Raw genomic sequence first — 24,591 nt, forward strand, 5'->3', positions numbered from 1 at the left:
CAAGGTTTCCTACAGTTTTGTCAAGTTGGCAAGATGTCTTTTGGGTGGTGGACCATTCCTGATACACACAGGAAACTGTTGAGCGTGAAAAACCCAGCAGCGTTGCCGTTCTTGACACAAATCGGTGTGTCTGGCACCTACTACCATACCCTGTTCAAAGGCACTTCAATCTTTTGTCTTGCCCATTCACCCTCTGAAAGGCACACATATACAATCCATGTCTCAAGGCTTAAAAACCATTATTTAACCTTCATCTACACTGATTGAAGTGACTTTAACAAGTGACTATCACTAAGGGATCATAGACTGACCAGGTGAAACCAGGCAAAGGCTGTGTCAGGTGTCCTTAATGTTTTGTATTCTCACTGTAAGTATTCTCTGTTTGATTCAGCTTGTGTTTATCTACTCTGTTCAATGTGTTATTTGTGTGTATCAATATGTGACATGTCTCCACTGTCTTTCCCAAAGGGGGATACAGAGGCCCAGGAGGGGCCGGGGGTAGGGGAGGATATGGTAACGGAGGCCAGGGAGGATATGGTAACGGAGGCCAGGGAGGATATGGTAACGTCTACTACTTTACTTAACAAACAGTCTCTGAACAAGGCTTGTTAAGATGAAATGTCTTAGTAAATTAGGTTTACATGAAATCCACAATGGTTATATGCCAAACATGTCTAACTCTTGCAGCAGTTTTCCTTGTTGATTTAAATATTCATTCATTTATTTTAATAAATGTCGACATAATATGACTCTTTCCATTTGTCTGATTGTAGGTGCTGGTCTGGGAGCAGGAAACGGCCAAGGAATGGGGACGGGAGCCGGACTGGGCTCACAGGGTGGGAAACCACGTGGAGGTGGAGGTGAGTGTGACATTCAGGAGAAGAGATGTTTTATTTCAAAGTTTGTACTAACAATGCCGAGTAAACATCATCTGTCTGTTTGTCTGTGTTTGTCAGGATACGGTGGTAATGGCTATGGCACACAGCCAGGTACGTGTTTGTTCTGTTACCTGGTAATTGTTTGTATAGAACACACAATATTTAAGATCCTCAAGTCCGTCTCCTCTGTCACTGTCTGTTGGATCTAATCATAGTTAAGTTGAATTTGTGACATTGTCTGTGAGTGCAGACTGGTTCTCATCTAATAAACCAGAATGTGATCTTGGAATATAATAATAATAACTCCAGGGGTGGAGATTTAAGCTTTCTGTTTGTGGTTATGTGGTTAATGACATGATGTAAAGAGTTATGTGTTGCATGTCCTTTGACCTTGCTACTTGTCTTGTTGCTAGGTTACGGGGCTGGAGCTGGAGCCAGAGGCTATCCACGACCAGGTAAGCAGCCAATCCCTGCTGGCCTGAACCATCTAAAGGCCAATACTATAGTCTACTATTTTACAAGCCAGGGTTCATATCTTTTACAGCTCACACCTCAAGCACTTAATTCATTGAACAAACTGTCAATCCCAATCAATAAATCAGTGGGGATTTCCATATTACGCATCTTACAAATTGTCATCTGCATACTGTACACTGTACAGTGTACGTTAGCCAGCTGGGTCCTACATAGACACCAAGCATCTGTAAACTGGCTTTACAGATGTAGGATCTTAATTTGAAGAATGTGAGTTTTAAAAAGATTTTCCACATTGAAATTTCAGACCTAATTTGCCCTAATGAAAAATGTATTAACCCCTACATAAATGTCCATTAAACTGACTGGTTTTGTTGGGTATCTTTTTATAATGTTACATAGATTGATGCACAGGTGTGTCAATTTACTCTTAAAAATGAATTCTAATCCACATAATAATTCACATTTCTTGTCGCAGCAGGATTATTTTCCTGCTGTAGCAAACTGGCTGAAATTAAGATCCTACATCTGTACAAGCAAAGTGGTTGATTGCTGCAAAGCCTCTGTACCTCATACACTGCATGTGGAGTTTGATCATTCCAATTGACAGTGCCCCTTTGCAAACATTAGGTGCTGGAACTGGGTATCCCAATGGACAGGGATCTAAGGGACCAAAACCGGGTAAACTTTCCAATCCTGCTGTCTCCGTCTGTGTCCGCATTCATGTTTGTTTGTTTTCACCAGCGTTTTTAAGTTTGTGCCTTCATGTCTGCTCTTCGTGTTGCCGTTTTCAATCTCTTCTGTGTAATCAGTATTTATGCCTTTTGCTGATGCAGTCAGACATGGTGTAAATGCAGGCTGTTTTCTCAGTGCATTAACAGGTGTCTATCTACTTACCATCCATGGTTGTCTTTATTTTACAGCTGCCATATTCTTTCAAATGGGCAGCCATATGTGTTTTGTTGTGGTGTGATTGGAATTGTGTTAGTAGTAAAGTATGTAAGTGGGTGTGTCTGTGTATGGTTATGTTTGTGGATCAGAGCATCGTATCTGCATGAGTCCGTCCTATAGTCGCCAGTGTTGAGTAATCACTATTGTGGTCTTCAGGATATGGTGCAGGAGCTGGAGTGCCCAATGGACAGGGTGCTAAACCCAATGGTAAACATCTGCTACCCTGTGTGTTTGTCTGTCTATGTGTGTCTTTGTGCTAGTTTCCATAAAGGTGCATGTTGCATGTAGACACATTATGCCACAATCATGATATTGATTTGTGTAAGTTCACATACTGTCTACAGATGGTGTAGGTATCATTTTCAGTCATAGTTTTGTTTGAATGCTATTGAGACACCATGCCAATATCTATTGCCATGTGTGGATCACAGCCCCTGTCGGCATGTTGTGGTTGTGGGTTTTGTTCCTAACTTTGTATAGGGATTTGGGTTTTTCTAACAGCATGGGTTTGTCCTGGGTCTTCTTGACCAATCACAGAAAGTGACTCCTAACGATGATCAAAGTATTCTATTTTCAATATGATATTTGAAATCACATTGTCATATAGAATTTTAGATTCATTTTGGGGTTCAGATGCCAGTCCTTTTATTGGTTGGTTTATGGGTGAATCTTTTTGAATAACCACTGTTGTGGTCTCCAGGGTATGCTGCAGGAGCTGGAGGAGTTCCCACTGGACAGGGTGCTAAACCATCCAAACAGGGTAAACCTCGCTTTCCTTGTTTTCATGTCAACTCTTTATAATAATTAGTCTAGAACTTAACGTTTCATACGTGCACCTGGTGGCCTTTCCTTCGTCTCTGATCTGGTTCTAAGTCTCTGATCTGGTTCTCTATACTTACTAAGTGCTTTCAAGGTTTCAGCGTCAGTGCTCGAGTTGCTGGTATATCCAATGGGCTTACAGTTTGACGTGGATGTTTTGTGAGTCTTGTGGATGTTTTTTAATTTGTAATTTTACCTTTATTTAACTAGGCAAGTTAGTAAAGAACAAATTCGTATTTTCAATGACGGCCTAGGAACAGTTGGTTAACTGCCTTGTTCAGGGGCAGAACGACAGATTTTTACCTTGTCAGCTCGGGGATTTGATCTTGCAACCTTCCGGTTTCTAGTCCAATGATCTAACCACTAACAGATGGACAGGGAGCCAAACACTGTAGACCTACAATACCAGATGGACTGGGAGCCAAAAACTATAGACCTACGATACCAGATGGCCCGGGAGCCAAAAACTATAGACCTACGATACCAGATGGACAGGGAGACAAAAACTATAGACCTACAATACCAGATGGACAGGGAGCCAAACACTATAGACCTACGATACCAGATGGACAGGGAGACAAAAACTATAGACCTACAATACCAGATGGACAGGGAGACAAAAACTATAGACCTGCGATACCAGATGGACAGGGAGACAAAAACTATAGACCTACAATACCAGATTGACAGGGAGACAAAACCTATTGAACAACCTATTGAACAGGGTGCTAAAGACAACCGTGTGTTTGCCTGTCATCCCGTCTGTAGCTCAGTGTGTGATCCTGTCTGTGTCTGTGCCCTGGTGTCTGTTCTATGTATCAGTGTTGCGCCACAGAGGACGGCTTGGTTCATTCAAAACTCTGACTTACATGCTAATCCCAATTCATCCCCCTGACTCTGACGGTCTAAATATAGAGTCTCTGCTATATCCTCAGTTTAGCTTTCGTTAGAGTGAGTATCACAGTTTAAAAGTGAACACTGCTTGTTGCGTGCTGGGGTGTTCAATATCCTGTTTCATACTGGGTTCCTGAAGTATATGTATGGTTCATATTAGTTGCAGTACAAGTGTTGCTAAGACTGCGTGCCCATGACTAACGTACCGATTCAACAACTTGTCAATATGTTAGCTTTTATCTCACGTGTTTGGTCTGTTTTTATATATTTTTGTACCTAATGAGTCATTGTTGTGGTCTTCAGGATATGGTGCAGGAGCTGGAGTGCCCAATGGACAGGGTGCTAAGCCCAATGGTAAACATCTGCTACTCTATCTCTGTGTGTCTGTCTCTGTCAAAAGTTTAAACTCTAACAGCGGGAAGATATGACATTACAGTTATATATTACAATCAGATAGCTGCTGAATAACCTGTTTTAGGTTGTGTTGAATAACCAGTATTATGGTCTCGAGGAAGTGGTCCAGGATGTGGAGTGCCCAATGGTCAGGGTGCTAAACCTAAACCCCATGTTAAACCTCTGCTACTCTGTCTGTTGTTTCTCTGTCTGTTGTTACTATGTCTGTTGTTTCTCTGTCTGTTGTTTCTCTGTCTGTTGTTACTCTGTATGTTGTTTCTCTGTCTGTTGTTTCTCTGTCTGTTGTTTCTCTGTCTGTTGTTTCTCTGTCTGTTGTTACTCTGTCTGTTGTTACTCTGTCTGTTGTTTCTCTGTCGGTTGTTTCTCGGTCTGTTGTTTTTCGGTCTGTTGTTACTCTGTATGTTGTTACTCTGTCTGTTGTTACTCTGTCTGTTGTTTCTCTGTCTGTTGTTACTCTGTCTGTTGTTTCTCTGTCTGTTGTTTCTCTGTCTGTTGTTTCTCTGTCTGTTGTTACTCTGTCTGTTGTTACTCTGTCTGTTGTTTCTCTGTCTGTTGTTACTCTGTCTGTTGTTTCTCTGTCTGTTGTTTCTCTGTCTGTTGTTTCTCTGTCTGTTGTTACTCTGTCTGTTGTTACTCTGTCTGTTGTTTCTCTGTCTGTTGTTTCTCTGTCTGTTGTTTCTCTGTCTGTTGTTTCTCTGTCTGTTGTTTCTCTGTCTGTTGTTACTCTGTCTGTTGTTACTCTGTCTGTTGTTTCTCTGTCTGTTGTTTCTCTGTCTGTTGTTTCTCTGTCTGTTGTTACTCTGTCTGTTGTTACTCTGTCTGTTGTTTCTCTGTCCGTTGTTTCTCTGTCTGTTGTTACTCTGTCTGTTGTTACTCTGTCTGTTGTTACTCTGTCTGTTGTTTCTCTGTCTGTTGTTTCTCTGTCGGTTGTTACTCTGTCTGTTGTTTTTCGGTCTGTTGTTACTCTGTCTGTTGTTTCTCTGTCTGTTGTTTCTCTGTCTGTTGTTTCTCTGTCTGTTGTTACTCTGTCTGTTGTTACTCTGTATGTTGTTACTCTGTCTGTTGTTTCTCTGTCTGTTGTTACTCTGTCTGTCAGCTACGTACAGTATTGCATGATGCTGGTATTTCTGGATGATATTGCCCTTCTGACAAATATCACTGTCTAGTGTGTGAATATCAGCTGGTGACCTGCTATGATCTGTTAGGGATTTGTAAGTACACTGTTGCTGTATATTTTGACTGGATGCCTAACTTCCCTATTGTTGCTATTGTGGTATTTGATGCAGTTTTACGCAGTGCTCAGGCATGCATTCTTTAAACGGTATGTGGTGGTTACTAACCAGTGTTGTGGTTTTCAGGATATGGTCCAGTTGCTGGTGTTCCTAATGGTGCTGTACCCAGTGGTGCTAAACCCAGTGGTGCTAAACCCAGTGGTGCTATACCCAGTGGTGCTAAACCCAGTGGTGCTATACCCAGTGGTACTAAACCCAGTGGTGCTAAACCCAGTGGTGCTATACCCAGTGGTGCTATACCCAGTGGTGCTATACCCAGTGGTGCTAAACCCAGTGGTGCTAAACCCAGTGGTGCTAAACCCAGTGGTGCTATACCCAGTGGTGCTATACCCAGTGGTGCTATACCCAGTGGTGCTAAACCCAGTGGTGCTATACCCAGTGGTGCTAAACCCAGTGGTGCTAAACCCAGTGGTGCTATACCCAGTGGTTCTAAACCCAGTGGTGCTATACCCAGTGGTGCTATACCCAGTGGTGCTAAACCCAGTGGTAAACCTCTGATACCATTACTAAATGTCAGAGTTTCTATCTCTATTTCTCTATTGCTGTATCTTTCATTACTTGTGACAGAACTCAATGGTCATTGATAATATCTACAGAGATAACCATTGTTGAGTAATCAGTGTTGATTAACAGTTGTTGTGGTCTCCAGGATATGGTCCAGGAGCTGGAGTTCCCAAAGGTCAGGGAGCCAAAGGCAATGGTAAACCTCTGATACCTTGTATGTGTCTTCGTCCGTCTTCACTGTTTCTCTTTCTATCTCAAAGTTGAGGTTGAGCTTTCTGGTGCATGTTGTGTGGTAATTCCAAAGTTTGTAGCATATTATGCATGCATGTCTGTGTTGTATGGTACTCTATTTTTAGAACAAAATTGGTGATATGTTCCTGACACGTGACAAATTGTATTTGTCACGTGCTTCATGAACTAGAGGTGTAGACTAAGAATGAAATGCTTACTTACGGACCCATCCCAACAATGCAGAGAGAGAAAAAATAGAAAAATAATAAAACAAGGATTAATTAAAAACACTACGAGTAACGATAACTTGGCTATATACACAGGGTATATATACAGCTACCAAGGATACAGCAAACCAGATCCAGCTACCCAGATACAGCTACCCAGATACAGCTACCCATATACAGCTACCCAGATACAGCTACCCAGATACAGATACCCAGATAGAGCTACCCATATACAGCTACCCAGATACAGCAACCCAGATACAGCTACCCATATACAGCTACCCAGATACAGCTACCCAGATACAGCTACCCAGATACAGCTACCCAGATAGAGCTACCCAGATACAGCTACCCAGATACAGCTACCCAGATACAGCTACCCAGGTACAGCTACCCAGATACAGCTACCCAGGTACAGCTACCCAGATATAGCTACCCAGATACAGCTACCCAGATACAGCTACCCAGGTACAGCTACCCAGGTACAGCTACCCAGGTACAGCTACCCAGATACAGCTACCCAGGTACAGCTACCCAGATACAGCTACCCAGATACAGCTACCCAGACTAATTATTTAACTAACTATTTATCAGTCTTAGTGCTTGGGGGTAGAAGCTGTTCAGGTTCCTGTTGGTTCCGGACTTGGTGCATCGGTACCGATTGCCATGCAGTAGCAGAGAGAACAGTCTATGATAGTCTATATAGGGTAGCTGGAGTCTTTGACCATTTTCATGGCCTTCCTCTGACACCGCCTGGTATAGAGGTCCTGGATGGCAGGGAGCTCAGCCCCAGTGATGTACTGGGCCGTACGCACTACCCTCTGTAGCGCCTTAATGTCGGTGTTTGCTAGATATTTGTGCATGGCTTTAACCTATGCGATGAAATACTAAGATCAAGGGCAGAATGTGCTGTGCAGGTGGTATTGATCAATTGTCTATAAGCAGTGTTGAGTAACAGTTATTGTGGTCTCCAGGGTATAGTCCAGGAGCTGGAGTTCCTACTGTATCTGGTGCTAAAAATGTTAAACTTTTGCTACCCTGTAGTTGTTTCTGTTTCTATGTTTATTTCCCTGTGTCAGAGGTGATCTGCACACTCTCACTGTATTGCATGTTTGGTGATACCGATATGAGTAGGTCTTTGTCAATTTATGTGTCAAGACCATTTGAATAGATTTGAGAAGGTAGCGCTAAGTAACAGTTGTAGTGGTCTTCAGGATATGGTCCAGGAGCTGGAGTTCCCAGTGATCAGGGAGCCAAACGCAATGGTAAACCTCTGATACCCTGTCAGTGTGTCTCTGTCAGTCTTTGTGCAACTTGTCTGTCTGTGTCAAGGACAGCATGCATTGTGTTTGCAAATGCTTTTGATTTATGTTTTGCTGTTGTAACAACTGTTGTTGGTTCCAGGATATGGTCCAGGAGCTGGAGCTACCAACGGTGCTAAAAGCAATGGTAAACCTCTTGTTACAGGTCTATCTCCATCTCTGTTTCTTTGTTGCTCTCTTATGATAAGATACATCACTTCTGCTTATAGTAAGTACAGAGCCGAAATTAATTGAGTAACAAGTGTTCAATAATAGTTGTTGTGGTCTTCAGGATATGTTCCAGGAGCTGGAGTTCCCAGTGATCAGGGAGCCAAAGGCAATGGTAAACCTCTGATACCCTGTCTGTTTGTCTCTGCCTTTGTGATGCATTGCTGCATGTCTGTAACCTCAACTGTTTGTTAGAATTAGCATATTGAGGCCTTTGACAGATAGAGTATGCCCAAGCCAGTGTGATAACACTAAATGTTGATGCTGGTTTGGTCTGTTGTAGAACAGGGTTGAGTAAGAGTTGTCGTTGGTTCCAGGATTTGGTCCAGGAGCTGCAGCACTAAGTGGTGCTAATCCCAGTGGTGCTAATCCCAGTGGTGCTATACCCAGTGGTGCTAATCCCAGTGGTGCTAAACACAGTGGTGCTATACCCAGTGGTGTTAATCCCAGTGGTGCTATACCCAGCAGTGTTAATCCCAGTGGTGCTAAACCCAGTGGTGCTAAACCCAGTGGTGCTAAACCCAGTGGTGCTATACCCAGTGGTGCTAAACCCAGTGGTAAACCTCTGTTACCATTACTAAATGTCAGAGACTGTATCTCTATTGCTGTATCTTTCATGACTTCAGACTGAACCCAATGGTCATTGACGAGATCTACAGAGCTAACTTGTATTGAATAACAGTTGTTGTGGTCTTCAGGATATGGTCCAGGAGCTGGCATTCCCAATGGTCAGGGTGCTAAACCCAATGGTAAACCATGGCTACTTTGTCTATGTCTACGGCCCTATTCAATGTGTGTCTTTCTATCTCAAAATTGAGGTTGAGCTGAATGGTGCATGCTGTGTGGTAATGCAAATGTTTATAGCATATTATGCTTGCATGGTCTGGTCATTTTTAGAACAGTTTTGAATAAGAGCTGTTGGTTTTAGGATATGGGATATGCTCATGCAAGTGATTATTGACAATAAATCAGTGTTGACAGTGGTGCGTAACAGTTGTTGTGGTCTCCAGGATATGGCCCAGGAGTTGGAGCACCCAACGGTGGTAAAGGAAATGGTAAACCTCTTTCCGAGTCTTCATCAGTCTCTATTTCTCTGTCACTTAAGAGGTAAACTGGCACCTTTCTCTTAGTCCACCAATCACTGGGTGACGCTCTTTTTCCTGGTCCTTCGAGCCAGACATTTAAGTACTCTGAACCATTCCATCAGGCCAAATAAACTTGTTATTACAGTGAAATGCTATAGCATCTCTTATTATAAATAAGGTACAGAATCTCGGATGATAAGATCTCCAGAGAAAACTTATGTTGAGTAACATGTATTGAGTAACAGTTGTTGTGGTCTTCAGGATATGGTGCAGGAGCAGGAGTTCCCAATGGTCAGGGTGCTAAACCCAATGGTAAACATCTGCTACCCTGTCTGTGTCTACGTCTGTCTTCAATGTTTGTCGTCCATGTCAAAGTTGAGGTCGAGCAGGATGCTGCATGCTGTGTGATAATGTTACAGTTTGTAACATATTTTTGCATGCCTGTTGCCAGTTCATTGAGCATATTGTAGAATTTGACCGATCCATGGATGCTGGCCTGGTCAATTGTAGAACAGTGTTGAGTAAGAGTTGTTGTGGTTCCAGGATATGGTCCAGGAGCTGGAGCACCTAACAGCGCTAAAAGCAATGGTAAACCTCTGATACCCTGCCTGTCTGTGTTGCATGCTGTATGGTACTCTATCTTTAGAAGAGTATTGGTGATAAGCGCCTTAACACATCCGGCTGGTGTTTGCTAGATATTTGTGCACGGCTATAAGCTATGTGATGAAATACTAGGATCAAGGGCAAAATGTGTTGTGCAAGTGGTTTTGATCAATTGTCTATAAGCAGTGTTGAGTAACTGTTGTTGTGGTCTCCAGGATATGGTCCAGGAGCTGGAGTTCCCAATGGTGGTAAAATCAATGGTAAACCTCTTTCAGAGTGTTACAGTCTCTCAATCTCTATTCATCTGACATTCTCCTATGTTTAGCTACAGAACCTCTGATGATCAGATCTACACAGCTAACTTGTGTTGAGTAACTAGTGTTCAATAATAGTTGTTGTGGTCTTAAGGATATGGTGCAGGAGCTGGAGTTCCCAGTGATCAGGGAGCTAAAGGCAATGGTACACCTCTGATACCCTGTCTGTGTGTCTCTGTCTGTCTTTGTGGATCTTGTCTGTCTGTGTCAAAGACAACATGTGTTGTGTTTATGCAAGTGGTTTTGATTTTCTAAAAGCAGTGTTGAATAACAGTTTTTGTGGTCTTCAGGACATGGTCCAGGAGCTGAAGTTCCCAATGGTGGGGCTAAAAGCAATAGTAATGCCAGTTTAAATCTCTGAGTTTAAATAACTGGATGGCACTCATTATCATAACCTACAAAACATTTGATAATACATTCTACAGCACTAACTTGCTTTGACCCAGTGTTAAGTAATAGTTGTTGTGGTCTCTAGGATATGGTCCAGGAGTTGGAGCCCTCAACGGTGGTAAAAGCTATGGTAAAGCTCTATCTGAGTGTTACAGTCTCTCAATCTCTCTTTCTCTGTCACTCTCGTATGATAAGCTACAGAACCTGTGACTATAAGTCTTACTTGGCTTGTTGAGTAACCAGTGATCAGTATCAGTAGTTGTGGTCTCCAGGATATGCTTCAGGAGCTGGAGTGTCTACTGGGCTTGGTGCTAAAAATTGTAGACTTCTGCTACTGGGTTGTTTCTGTTTCTCTGGCTGGTCTTCATCAGTGGTGATCTGCACATTGTTCTGCATGCTGGATGGCACTGCCACTGCAACAATTATGTTTTTGTCAGCTTTACAGTTAAGACCATATTGGAATAAGTCTCGCTTTAACCTCTCTGGTACCAGTGGTACAACTAGCGTCCCACCTCAACAACAGCCAGTGAAATTGCAGGGCGCCAAATTCAAAACAACAGAAATCCCATAATTAAAATTCCTCAAACATACAAGTATTATCCACCATTTTAAAGATAAACTTATTGTAAATCCAACCACAGTGTCCTATTTCAAAAAGGCTTTACTGCGAAAGCACACCAAACGATTATGTTAGGTCAGTACCTAGTCACAGAAAAACACAGCCATTTATCCAGCCAAAGAGAGGAGTTACAAAAAGCAGAAATAGAGATAAAATTAATCACTAACCTTTGATGATCTTCATCAGATGGCACTCATAGGACTTCATGTTACACAATAAATGTATGTTTTCTTCGATAAAGTTCCTATTTATATCCAAAAATCTCAGTTTACATTGGCACGTTATGGTCAGAAATGCATTGTCTCAAACAAACATCCGGTGAAAGTGCTGAGAGCCACATCAAATAACAGAAATACTCATCATAAATATTGATAAACGATACAAGTGTTAAGCATAGAATTATAGATAAACTTCTCCTTAATGCAACCTCTGAGTCAGATTTCAAAAATGCTTTACGGCGAAAGCACACTTTGCGATTATGTTAGGTTAGCTCCTAGTCACAGAAACCCATACAGCCATTTTCCAAACAAGAAGATGTGTCACAAAAGTCAGAAAAATCATTCAAATTAATCACTTACCTTTGATGATCTTCATCTGGTGGCACTCCCAGGTCTCCATGTTAGACAATAAATGTTTGTTTTGTTCGATAATGTCCCTCTTTATGAGCAAAAACCTCCTTTTTGTTTGCGCGTTGTGTCCATAATCCGAATGCAGAAGGTGCGTGCACTAATTCCAGGACAAAACGTTTTTTTTTTAAAGTACAATTAAAGTTAGTAGAAACATGCCAAATGATGTTTAAAATCAATCCTCCGGTTGTTTTTGTCATAAATAATCAATAATATTTCAACCGGAAAAAAGCTTTGTCAATAGGAAAGGAGAAACAAGAAAAGCACGTTCACTATCAGGGCGCATGGCTGATGAATGGAAATTTCCACTGGCCTCTAATTGAAAGTGCTGTAACTCCTTCATTTTTAAGAGTAAAAGCCTGAAACAATGCCTAAAGACTGGTCACATGTAGAGGAAAGCACAGAGCTCATGAACTGGGTCCTAAGTCTTTGTATGGTGGATAGGCTTTCAATGGAAAAACAGCATTTCAAAATAATAGTACTTCCTGGTTGGATTTTCCTCGGGTTTTCACCTACCGTATCAGTTCTGTTATACTCACAGACATTATTTTTAACAGTTTTGGAAACTTTAGAGTGTTTTCTATCCAAATATACTAATTATATGCATATCCTATCTTCTGGGACTGAGTAGCATGCAGTTTAATTTGGGCACACTTTTCATCCAAAATTCAGAATGCTTCCCCCTACCCTAGTAAAGTTAACCCGACAGACTTATTAAATGCCTATAACTGTTCTGGAAAGGATGTAACCAAGCTTTCCAATGGTCAATTTTAAACAGTGTTGAGCAAGTAGTGCAAAGTAATCACTAGTGTGGTCTCTAGGATACGGCCCAGGAGTTCAGCAACCCAGTGGTGCTGAAAGCAATAGTAAACCTCTGATACCCGGTCTGTGTCAGAGTCTGTCTCTGTCTCTTTCTGTATTGAAGTGGAGCTGTATATTTAGAACTATCTTTAAAAATATATTTTTGGTGACATGAAATTTGCTGATATCCTCCCAAATGATAGTCAGCTAGTCTCTGTGATATATATATTTTTTGTGCATGGCTAAGAATCTATGTTTTGAATTACTAGGATAAAGAGCAGTGTGTTGTGGGAATGTAAATGGTTTTGAATAATCAGTGGTTGCAACTAGAGGTCGACCAATCATGATTTTTCAACGCCAATACCGATTATTGGAGGACCAAAAAAAGCCGATACCGATTAATCGGACAATTTTTTTTTTAAATGTATTTGAAATAATGATAATTACAACAATACTGAATGAACACTTTTATTTTAACTTAATATAATACATCAATAAAATCAATTTAGCCTAAAATAAATAATGAAACATATTCAATTTGGTTTAAAGAATGCAAAAACCAAGTGTTGGAGAAGAAAGTAAAAGTGCAATATGTGCCATGTAAAAAAGCTATCGTTTAAGTTCCTTGCTCAGAACATGAGAACATATGAAAGCTGGTAGTTCTTTTCAACATGAGTCTTCAATGTCTTCAATATTCCCAGGTAAGAAGTTTTAGGTTGTAGTTATTATCGGACTATTTCTCTCTATACCATTTGTATTTCATATACCTTTGACTATTGGATGTTCTTATACGCACTTTAATATTGACATTGTAACAGTATAGCTTCCGTCCCTCTCCTCGCCCCTAACTGGGCTCGAACCAGGAACACATCGACAACAGCCACCATCGAGCGCATCATTACCCATCGCTCCACAAAAGCCGCAGCCCTTGCAGAGCAAGGGGACCAACTACTTCAAGGTCTCAGAGCAAGTTACGCCACCAGATTTTAAGAAAGGCATTGATGTTTATGGTTAGGTACATTTGTGCAACGATTGTGCTTTTTTCGCAAATGCGCTTTTTTTAAGTCATCCCCCGTTTGGTGAAGTTGGTCTTCACACAGTTCGCAAAGAGCCAGGCGGCCCAAACTGCTGAATATACCCTGACTCTGTTGTACAGAACGCAAGAGAAGTGACACAATTTCCCTAGTTAAAAGAAATTGCTGTTAGCAGGCAATATTATCTAAATATGCAGGTTTAAAAATATATACTTGTGTATTGATTTTAAGAAAGGCGTTGATGTTTATGGTTAGGTACACATTGGTGCAACGACGGTGCTTTTTTCGTGAATGCGCTTGTTAAATAACCGTTTGGTGAAGTAGGCTGTGATTCAATGATAAATGAACAGGCACCGCATCGATTATATGCAACGCAGGACAAGCTAGATAAACTAGTAACATCATCAACCATGTGTAGTTAACTAGTGATTATGTTAAGATTGATTGTTTTTATAAGATACGTTTAATGCAAGCTAGCACCTTACCTTAGCTCCTTGCTGCACTCGCATAACAGGTAGTCAGCCTGCGATGCAGTCTCCTGGTGGAGTGCAATGTAATCGGCCGTGATCGGTGTCCAAAAAAGCTGATTACCGATTGTTGTGAAAACTTGAAATTGGCCCTAATTAATCGGCCATTCTGATTAATCGGTCGACCTCTAGTTGTAACAACTGTTGTTGGTTCCAGGATATGGTCCAGGAGCTGGAGTTATCAATGGTGCTAAAAGCAATGGTAAACCTCTTTCTCAGTCTCTGTAACGTCACTCTGTCTGAGCACCTTCCAGTGAGGGTTGGACACAGGGAGAGGTACTGTTTAAAGTGGGTCCCCTGTTTGGACAAAGACACAGTAGGAGGAGACAGGGCGATATGTTTCTCATTTTAAACCACTCTCTGGGTGGTGGTGTTTTTCATGGTCCTTCGAGCCGGACACATAATATATAATAATATATGCCATTTAGCAGGCACTGTAAACCAAAGCGACTTCCAGTCACGCATGCATACATTTTATAAATGGGTGACCCCAGCGGGAATCGAACCCACAACCCTTAGTGTTGCAAGCGCTATAACAGAGGGACGCTGTTTCTGTTATTATAAGCTACAGAGCTAACTTGTTTAGTGGTCTCCAGGATATGGTCCAGGAGCTGGAGTTTCCAGGGATCAGGGAGCCAAAGGCCATGGTAAACCTCTGTGTCTGTCCCTTTTTTCTATTTTCCTTTGTGTCTGTAATATTGTGAAGGTAGCAGTGTCGAGTAACATTTGTTGTGGTCTCTAGGATATGGTCCAGGAGTGGGAGAGCCCAATGGACAGGGTGCTAAAGCAACCAAAACTGGTAACCCCATACAATCTAGCAGTCTGTGTGTTATATCCACCTGCATGTGCCATTAACTGTCGTTTGTCGCGATCACTTTGTGTCAATGGCTAAAGTGCCCTAGGAAAGTATTCAGACCCCTTGACTTTTTCCACATTTTGTATCGTTACAGCCTTATTCTAAAATTGATTAAATAAATAAAAAATCCACATCAATCTACACACAATACTCAATAATGACAAACCGAGAACAGGTTTTTAGACACAGATCTGGGGAAGGGTACCAAAAAATGTCTACAGCATTGAAGGTTCCCAAGAACACAATAGCCTCCATCATTCTTAAATGGAAGAAGTTTGGAACAACCTTGACTCTTCCTAGAGCTGCCTGGGAGAACCTTCCAGAAGGACAAACATCTCTGCAGTACTCCGCCAATCAGGCCTTTATAGTATAGTGGCCAGACCAAAGCCACGTCTCAGTAAAAGGCACATGACAGCCCACTTGAGTTTGCCAATAGGCACCTGAAGGACTCTCAGACCATGAGAAACAAGATTCTCTGGTCTGATGAAACCAAGATTGAACTCTTTGGCCTGAATGCCAAGCTTCACGTCTGGAAGAAACGTGGTACCATCCCATGTTTTTCAGCAGCAGTGACAGGGAGACTAGTCAGGATCGAGGTAAAGATGAACGGAGCAAAGTCAGAGAGATCCTTGATGAAAACCTGCTCCAGAGTGCTCAGGACCTCAAACTGGGGCAAATGTTCACCTTCCAACAGGATAACGGCCCTAAGCACACAGCCAAGACAACCTAGGAGTGGCTTCAGGACAAGTCTCTGAATGTCCTTGAGCGGCCCAGCCAGAGCCTGGACGTGAACACGATCGAACATCTCTGGAGAGACCTGAAAATAGTTAAAATGTGGAAAAGATCAAAGGGTCTAAATACTTTCCGAAGGCACTGTTTATGATAATACCCTGTATGAATGATGCACCGGTCTTGTTGGCTCTATGTTTGTGTTCTAGAAGCACACTGGAAGCTTTTGATGAATTGCTTTAGGGATGGTTGACGTGACATTTGACCAGGCATTTAGTCTAAGGTTTGTCTTATTTTCACTGTGGCTTGGATTTGTGTAAACATATCTTTCTGATTGGTTACAGTTATGTGGTAAGCATGGATGTTGAGTGTTACAGGCTACGGCCTAATCACAGTGATATGTAATGTGCATGGATGTTGTGCTCTGCAGGCTTGGAGCCAATAGCAGCATTATGTGATGAGTGCTCGCTGTATGTTTTCCTCCACAGGTAACAGGGTCAATCACAATGCGATGAGTTTAGGGATTGTGTCGTTCAGTCTCAAGTCAATCACAGGGTTTTGTGCTGAGCTTTGTTGACTTATTCCACAGGCTACGGTGCTGGAGCAGGAAGCTACCCGGGGGCAGGAAACAACGGCTATGGAGCAGGTAATGGAACTGACACTGACAGACAGAAACCTTACCAACATATTCTCCCCTTTCAATGGATGGCTCACTATTCTGTGGCATAAAGAAAGTCAATTGGAAACTCAATCTGGCACAGGTTCCATGTTACCTCTTCACAGTACATTCTAATGCATGTTAGGTGATGTAATTGAAATGATTTAAAAAGTAGATGATCGCTTGAGTAATGAATGCACCTATGCTACAGGTCTTGGGCAAGGAGGATACCCCCAGAATGGAGCAGGCAAAGCTTTCCGCTTTGTCTTTCTATTTCTGTCTAAATCCATTTTTCACTCTTTCTCGCTCTTGCTCTCTATCTCAGGTGCCAGTCTGGGACAGGGAGGATACCCCCAGGGTGGAGCAGGAGGATACCCCCAGGGTGGAGCAGGTGGATACCCCCAGGGTGGAGCAGGTGGATACCCACAGGGTGGAGCAGGTGGATACCCACAGGGTGGAGAAGGTGGATACCCCCAGGGTGGAGCAGGTGTATACTCCCAGGGTGGAGCAGGAGGATACCCCCAGGGTGGAGCAGGTGTATACCCCCAGGGTGGAGCAGGAGGATACCCCCAGGCTGGAGCAGGTGGATACCCCCAGGGTGGAGCAGGTGGATATCCCCAGGGTGCAGGAAAACCAGGAAAAGCTGGAGGTGGTGAGTCTTTTACTTTATCGCCATGTTTTTCTCTTTATTTCTCTCTTTCTTTCTTCTCCCTCTCTCTCTCTCTCTCTCTCTCTCTCTCTTTCTTTTCTTTTCTCTTTTTTCTCTTTCACTCTCATTTGCCCTCTTCCTCTCTCTCTCTCTCCCTCTCTCTCTCTCTCTCTCTCTCTCTCAGGTGCTAATCTGGGACAGGGAGGATATCCCCAGGGTGGAGCAGGAGGATACCCCCAGGGTGGAGCAGGCAAATCAGCAGGTAAGGACTATTAATTGTCACACTTTTGCACTCTCTAGTTCTAATTTTCTATCTTTCTCTGCTTCTCATGCTCCCTTATTATCTCTCCCACCTTTCATTTTCTCTCTCATTTCCATTTGCCATCTTCTTCACTCTTCTTCAATCTCCTCTTTTCTCTTTATGAAATATCCCATATAGTACTCTCTCTATGAATGATGTGCTGTGCTCTAATGTTTTTTGGTTGTCCTCACAGGTTATGGTGATCAAATGGGAGGAGCATACCCCGGGGCTGGAGCGGGCAATGGCTATGGGAATGGTGAGTCAGCATGCTTCCTCTTGTCAAATGCTAAGGTCAAATTCCTTTATTAAGGTCAAATGCCTTAAAATATAACTACAGTTAGAGGACACTGTAGACTGAAGTATAGAGCTGAGGCATTGACGATGAAATACGAGATTCAATAGATATGTTGGGAATGACTGAGGATTACAGTAGCAGTGTGAAACATAGCTGCCTCTCTAGAGACGGAAGACAACTGCACCAAAGTTGTCACTGAGAAGTGATCTTAAATGAGAGAAGACAGATCCTCAGGGTCTGTACCACCAGGAAGGGACCTTGACTTCTTTTGTTCTCATGCAGGTGGAGGCCCAGCTGGGGGGGCCAATGCAGTGCCTGCAGGTATTTGGCGCCGGGCATGTGTCTCTGTCTGTCTGTCTGTCTGTCTGTCTGTCTGTCTGTCTGTCTGTCTGTCTGTCGGTCTGTCTGTACATGGCATGCACCTGTCCTTATCTGTTAACCTTTCTATCCCCTGTACAGGAAGTACTGTTGTGGAAAACGTCTGCCACAACATTTAACAAGCCCACGCTAAAGCTAGAGGAGCTGGAAAGCTGCATGCAGTGTTGTTTGGGGACTGTGTTTTAGGCTAAATGCCTGCTTTCTTGTCAAGGTTTTTAACATGCCCCCTCTTCTCCACAGGCTATGGCAATGGCTACGGTGCTAGTACTGGAGGCAATGGTTATGGAGCCGGTAGGTCTCATCATCTATAGCCAACCAACTAACATCTGTGGGTGGCTGACCAACTAACTGACCCGCTCACATACAGACATAATTATAATTGATTGATGATTATAATTATGTTTCAGGGATTGGGTACCCAACAGTGTTAGCGGATGGTGCTGCTGGGCTGGGAGGCAAGGCAGGGAAGGGAGCAGGAGGTAACCATTCATAAACCAGTAACAACTCATTCTTTTTTTAATTTCACCTTTATTTAACCAGGTGGCCAGTTGAGAACAAGTTCTCATTTACAACTGTGACCTGGCCAAGATAAAGCAAAGCAGTGCGACACAAACAACACAGAGTTACACATGGAATAAACAAACGTACAGTCAATAACACAATAGAAAAGTCTATATACAGTGTGTGCAAATGTAGTAAGATTAGGGAGGTCAGGCAATAAATAGGCCATAGTGGCAAATAATTACAATTTAGCAATTAAACACTGGAGTGATAGATGTGCAGAAGATTAATGTGCAAGTAGAGATACTGGGGTGCAAAGGAGCAAAAGAAAAAAGAACAATATGGGAAAGAGGTAGTTGGGTGGGTTATTTACAGATGGGCTATGTACAGCTTCAGTGATTTTTGCAATTCGTTCCAGTCATTGGCAGCAGAGAACTGGAAGGAAAGGCGGCCAAAGAGGAGTTGGCTTTGGGGGTGACCAGTGAAATATACCTGCTAGAGCGCATGCTAAGGGTGGGTGCTGCTATGGTGATCAGTGAGCTGAGATAAGGCGGGCTTTACCTAGCAAAGACTTATAGATAACCTGGAGACAGTGGGTTTGGCGACGAATATGAAGCGAGTGCCAGCCAAAGAGAGCGTCCAGGTCACAGTGGTGGGTTGTATATGGGGCTTTGGTGACAAAACGGATGACACTGTGATAGACATCCAATTTGCTGAGTAGAGTGTTGGAGGCTATTTTGTAAATGACATCGCCGAAGTCAAGGATCGGTAGGATGGTCAGTTTTACGAGGGTATGTTTGGCAGGATGAGTGAAGGAATGCCATTGCGAAATAGGAAGCCGATTCTAGATTTAATTTTGGATTGAAGATGCTTAATGTGAGTCTGGAAGGAAAGTTTACAGTCTAACCAGACACCTAGGTATTTGTAGTTGTCCACATATTCTAGGTCAGAACCGTCCAGGGTAGTGATGTTGGACAGGTGGGCTGGTGCGGGCAGCGATCGGTTGAAGAGCATGCATTTAGTTTTGCTTGCATTTAAGAGCAGTTGGAGACCACGGAAGGAGTGTTGTATGGCATTGAAGCTCATCTGGAGGTTTGTTAGCATGGTGTCCAAAGAAGGGCCAGATGTATACAGAATGGCGTCGTCTGCATAGAGGTGGATCAGGGAATCACCAGCAGTATAAATAATAACTCAATAATATCTCAATCTGGTAACTACTCTATTCTATGGGAACTTGACTCGCTCTCAGTAAGATGAGGAAGGTCAGTAACACTTTCTATGAGGCATATATACAAATAAGGCATTATAGTGCATTATAAAACTTGCATAAGCTGTCATAACAACTCATAAGTAGTTATAACATCATAATTTAGGATCTTACTTAGGCCTACTCAAAACAAATAACAACCGTTCAAAGTATGCATTGAGAGAGGTAAGAGGGAAGTATTTTGTCAAGTCATAATCATATAACATGTCATGTGTCATGTAACAGTGTGGACACTAGGTGTAATGTAACAGTGTGGACGCTAGGTGTAATGTAACAGTGTGGATGCCAGGTGTAATGTAACAGTGTGGACGCTAGGTGTAATGTAACAGTGTGGACACTAGGTGTAATGTAACAGTGTGGATACCAGGTGTAATGTAACATTGTGGATGCCAGGTGTAATGTAACATTGTGGATGCCAGGTGTAATGTAACAGTGTGGACGCTAGGTGTAATGTAACAGTGTGGACACCAGGTGTAATGTAACATTGTGGATGCCAGGTGTAATGTAACAGTGTGGACGCTAGGTGTAATGTAACAGTGTGGACGCTAGGTGTAATGTAACAGTGTGGATGCCAAGTGTAATGTAACAGTGTGGACGCTAGGTGTAATGTAACAGTGTGGATGCCAGGTGTAATGTAACATTGTGGACACTAGGTGTAATGTAACAGTGTGGACGCTAGGTGTAATGTAACAGTGTGGATGCCAAGTGTAATGTAACAGTGTGGACGCTAGGTGTAATGTAACAGTGTGAACGCTAGGTGTAATGTAACAGTGTGGATGCCAAGTGTAATGTAACAGTGTGGACGCTAGGTGTAATGTAACAGTGTGAATGCCAGGTGTAATGTAACATTGTGGACGCTAGGTGTAATGTAACAGTGTGGACACTAGGTGTAATGTAACAGTGTGGACGCTAGGTGTAGCAATTGTTTCCCATATGGAAATAACTCTGAACCATGCCAATGTTCTGCCAACCATGTCTTGTCAATATCTCCTAGTTGTTTTATGTGGGATTTTCTTCATCACTTTAGGGTACCTCTATCTAACCACAGAGTTACCGCCCAAGGGTTCATCGTTTGTTTTATTCCTCTGCTAACAAGCAGGATGTACACATGGAAGGAGAATAACTTTCACCCTAATTGATGTCACTAATAACATCACACTCCAAAACATGCATGCTAACGAAAGCAATGACACGCTCCCTGGACATGTCACGGTGTAATACCTAATCACTCATCCTAAACACTCCGAATTACCATCAGGAATGACCATCTGAAACATACCTGATCAATTAATCCATAATCATGTGATAATCCATAAACGTGCACCATATGGATGACCCCTTCAACCAGACAATTATGTTTGAAAAACATCTGTTTCAGGAATGCCAGCTCATCAAAATATGCATGTTCAGCACATCATTCATGACATCATCTGGATGATGACATCTACATATATCTTCATTCTAAAGGACACATAGCGAAACAAATTGAAGTCTCTCCATTTTATGATTACCTTCACACAGTCATATACACATTCTGTGTTTCACTTCTCATCTGACATAATCTCTATGCTCACTCTGATCAGCACTGTGTAATCTGCGTAATCCATCTCTGTTTAACTCACATGCCTCCTCCTTCATGCAGTACACTGTGTGTGTCTGTAGGGGGTGCTGGCTCTGGTCCTGGTGGTGCTCTGCCTTATGGGGGCCAGCCTGTGGTCCCTGCTGGGCTGTGGCCTGATGGTGGGAAGTTGGGCAGGTACGGCTCAGAGCCCTACGGGGTTGCTCAGCCTATGGGTTGGGGCATGATACTGGCCTGGGTAAATATACTCTGAAGAGAGGGGAGGGTGAACAAAGGAAGAACAAGAGATAATAGAGGCAGAAAAAGGACTGAAAAAACTGAGTGGTCAGGAAAAATAAAGAGGTAGAGAAAGGGTTGAAAAGTAGAGATGGAGAGAAGAGAAGGATTAGACAAAGAAAAAAAGCAAGTCAGTGATGAACACTGAAGCAGCAACAGAGGGACTCAAATTTCACTGTCAAAAACTCAAGGGTCACTGTCACAGGAAAGCCAGTAATCATTGTCATTTTACACATTTGCATACAGTTGATGCCATAATTGAGTCATATGTTTTCCATGCATTGATGTGGTCTGTGGGGTGGGAGGAGAGATGATGAGACTCTATAAGCGACCCTTGTGGTGTTCCACAGGGGGAGGAGTCGGTCAGCTTCCTTACAATGGAGCCCCAGTCAATACTGCTGGACTGGATGGTAAGAGCATTGTGACCCAAGGAATCTTTTGTATTACAATTTTTTGCTGTGACTTGTGACCCTGCTTATACAGTGTGGATGTGTGAGGAAGAAAAAAAACTGTTTGTGTGTGTGGTTGTGAATGTTTATGTGAGGTCTTGTTGTAACAGTATTAGACTCAATTAAATACTTGTTGTAATAAACTCTCCCAGCAGGTGATGGAAGCTTCCCTTATGGTGCTCAGCAACTGGGCCTTGGTGGTGATGGAAGCAAATCCTCTGGCAAATATGGTGAGACTGGTAGTGTGTGTTTGTGTGTGTGTGTGTGTGTGTGTGTGTGTGTGTGTGTGTGTGTGTGTGTGTGTGTGTGTGTGTGTGTGTGTGTGTGTGTGTGTGTGTGTGTGTGTGTGTGTGTGTGTGTGTGTGTGTGTGAGAGAGAAAGAGAAAGAGAAAGAGAAAGAGAAAGAGAAAGAGAAAGAGAAAGAGAGTCAGAGATTGTGTGTGTACAATGTGCTTGTTTGTGTGGTAATTTCTCTCTAAACCTGTCTTGCTTCTGCTGTCTCTGACTATCTCTCTAAAGGCAACGGTGGATTGCCACAGGGTGCACAACAGGGTGCACAACAGGGTGCACAGCCTTATGGACCTGCGACTGGTGGTGGGAAACCACCTTGCAAGAATGGTACATGTCTTTGTGTACATGTCCGTTTGTCCTATATGTGTCGTCTGTCGCTATATGTATGCGTTTGTGTGTCCGCACGTCCGTCTGCTCATGTGCTATATATGATTTTGTGTGTTTTCTGTAGTATGTCTGAATGTGTTTGTCGTTGTTCTCCCTATTTACATGTGGGTACTTGTCTCTTGTCGTTTCAGGAAACGGAGGGGGCTTTGGTGCACAGCCAGCAGGTGATTAAACTCACACTCACAACCACAACCCCTACACTGTTTGCCTCAGGAAATTATGTGTGTGGTAACTGCTTAAGGTGTGAATGCATGTGGGAGAGGAAGAGCACACATTTTTCAGTGTTAGTCTGTTGTTCGTGTTCTGTGCGTGTCTTGTAAATGTCCCTTGTGTCTGTGTGTCCTGCTTGTGGTAACTATTGTTACAACTCATCTTGTCACTGCTTAGGATATGGTCAAGGACAGCTGGGTGCAGGTCCGAGTGCCCCCTACAGTAACGGTAAGTTATAAAGTCACACTGAAAGTCCTGCTCTCTTCTGTCAGAATAACCATATTAGTTCCTATCAGTGGAAGCTGGTAAGGGGAGAATGGCCCATAGTGATGGCTGGAATGGAGTAGATCATTATAGTAATTATAGTATAGAGAGGGAGATTATTGGTTGGAATGGAGTGGATGGAATGGAATGAAATGTGTTGCATTCCATTTCATTGACTCCATTCCAGCCATTACTGTAAACCATCCTCCCCTCACCAGCCTCCACTGGTTCCTACATCTAACCAGGGATGTCCATTAACACCGTTGCATTTTTGTTTGTTTTGTTGTTTGGTTGTTTTGTTGTCTGCTGAACTAACAAAACCTAAACCTCTGACTGTGTGTCTCCTTCAGGAGCAGGAGGGAAGGAAAGCCAATATGGTGGTGGTGGACTGACTGGATTCTTTGGAAATGGAGGGTACAAAGGTGGGTGGGATGAGTGTTTGTTACTCATTTATGCTTGTCTCTGTGACTGAGCACATGAAGTCACCTTACTAGTCATTTAGATCAGAGCTTCATGGTCTACCTTGTTTTATTGTCCTCTTTAACCAGCTGCTTCACTGAACAACATTTATTATCTCTCTCTCTTTCTCTGTCCAGGTTAAGTCAATCAGCTGAGGCCTTCTTGAAGTGAATATTTGTTCCGTTCCGTCATGTGTTCATGGTGATGTTTGTTGTTTGGTCTGTTGTTACATTTAGCTATTCCATTTTTGTTCTGTATTTGTCTGTTTTTTTGTTCATGGTCCTTGTCTTTTGTGTTGTTGTGTGTCTGTCCCCTCTCTTCCTCTACTGGTTTTGGAGATTGTTTTGCCAGTGTGTTTGTGTTCATATCCATTTCACACTAAAGGGCAGAAAGCAACCGTATAATGTCTGTCAGTCTCCTCATTCTTTTAACCTTGGCAAAAGTATGGCAAATGTACTGCACATGTGATGTGGGGGTTGAGTTTTAAGACTGAAGCTCTATGAGTTTAAATTAACACCAAATAAAATAAAATTTAAAGACCTGTTCCCAAAACCTGACACCTGAGTTCTTCTGAGGTCATTATAAAGGGAGATATTCTTTGGGATATTGTGATGGATTTTCAATACAGAAGATGTCATGTGTATGAAAAACTATTCCTTAATACCTCAGTATGCCAGTGGTGTTTGTTCATGACATAGTACTTCTTATGTTACTGTATTGCTATTACTGACAATGTATCCCCAAAGACCTTTATCATGTTCCACAATGGAAATAGTTTTGTCGTTATCTCAACACGGCAGTTTGTTTCATTCGTCTTTTGCATGGCGTCC

The 24,591-nt window shown here is 42.6% G+C and overlaps 1 protein-coding gene across 2 annotated transcripts; it reads left to right on the plus strand.

Annotated features, from left to right (window-relative positions):
* Positions 1-491: 491 nt before the first annotated feature.
* LOC135554937 (uncharacterized) lies at positions 492-24,362 on the plus strand. Of its 2 annotated transcripts, none has more exons than XM_064987324.1 (20): positions 492-561; positions 774-860; positions 957-989; positions 1,292-1,333; positions 1,983-2,033; positions 2,460-2,510; positions 3,004-3,063; positions 16,387-16,443; positions 16,781-17,107; positions 17,289-17,366; positions 17,599-17,661; positions 17,983-18,021; positions 18,319-18,369; positions 22,052-22,111; positions 22,306-22,380; positions 22,670-22,768; positions 22,960-22,992; positions 23,216-23,266; positions 23,653-23,724; positions 23,899-24,362. In XM_064987324.1, the coding sequence occupies exons 1-19, from the start codon at positions 511-513 to the stop codon at positions 23,692-23,694; spliced, it is 1,350 nt and encodes a 449-aa protein (XP_064843396.1). In that variant the 5' UTR covers positions 492-510; the 3' UTR covers positions 23,695-23,724; positions 23,899-24,362. The 2 variants fall into 2 exon arrangements, with proteins under 2 accessions (XP_064843396.1, XP_064843395.1); XM_064987323.1 differs by having other exon boundaries at positions 22,303-22,380; positions 23,899-24,361.
* Positions 24,363-24,591: the final 229 nt, after the last annotated feature.

This window comes from Oncorhynchus masou, chromosome 15 (assembly GCF_036934945.1).
Source record: "Oncorhynchus masou masou isolate Uvic2021 chromosome 15, UVic_Omas_1.1, whole genome shotgun sequence".
NCBI classification, from domain to species: Eukaryota; Metazoa; Chordata; class Actinopteri; order Salmoniformes; family Salmonidae; genus Oncorhynchus; species Oncorhynchus masou.

Excerpts from the sequence above, each read along its gene's own strand:
- LOC135554937 (XM_064987323.1), top strand. The coding sequence starts at position 511 with ATGGTAACGGAGGCCAGGGAGGATATGGTAACGGAGGCCAGGGAGGAT. Across the intron at positions 990-1,291 it reads TGGCTATGGCACACAGCCAG|GTTACGGGGCTGGAGCTGGA; the intron begins GTACGTGTTTGT and ends TCTTGTTGCTAG. Across the intron at positions 18,370-22,051 it reads AGGCAATGGTTATGGAGCCG|GGGGAGGAGTCGGTCAGCTT; the intron begins GTAGGTCTCATC and ends GGTGTTCCACAG.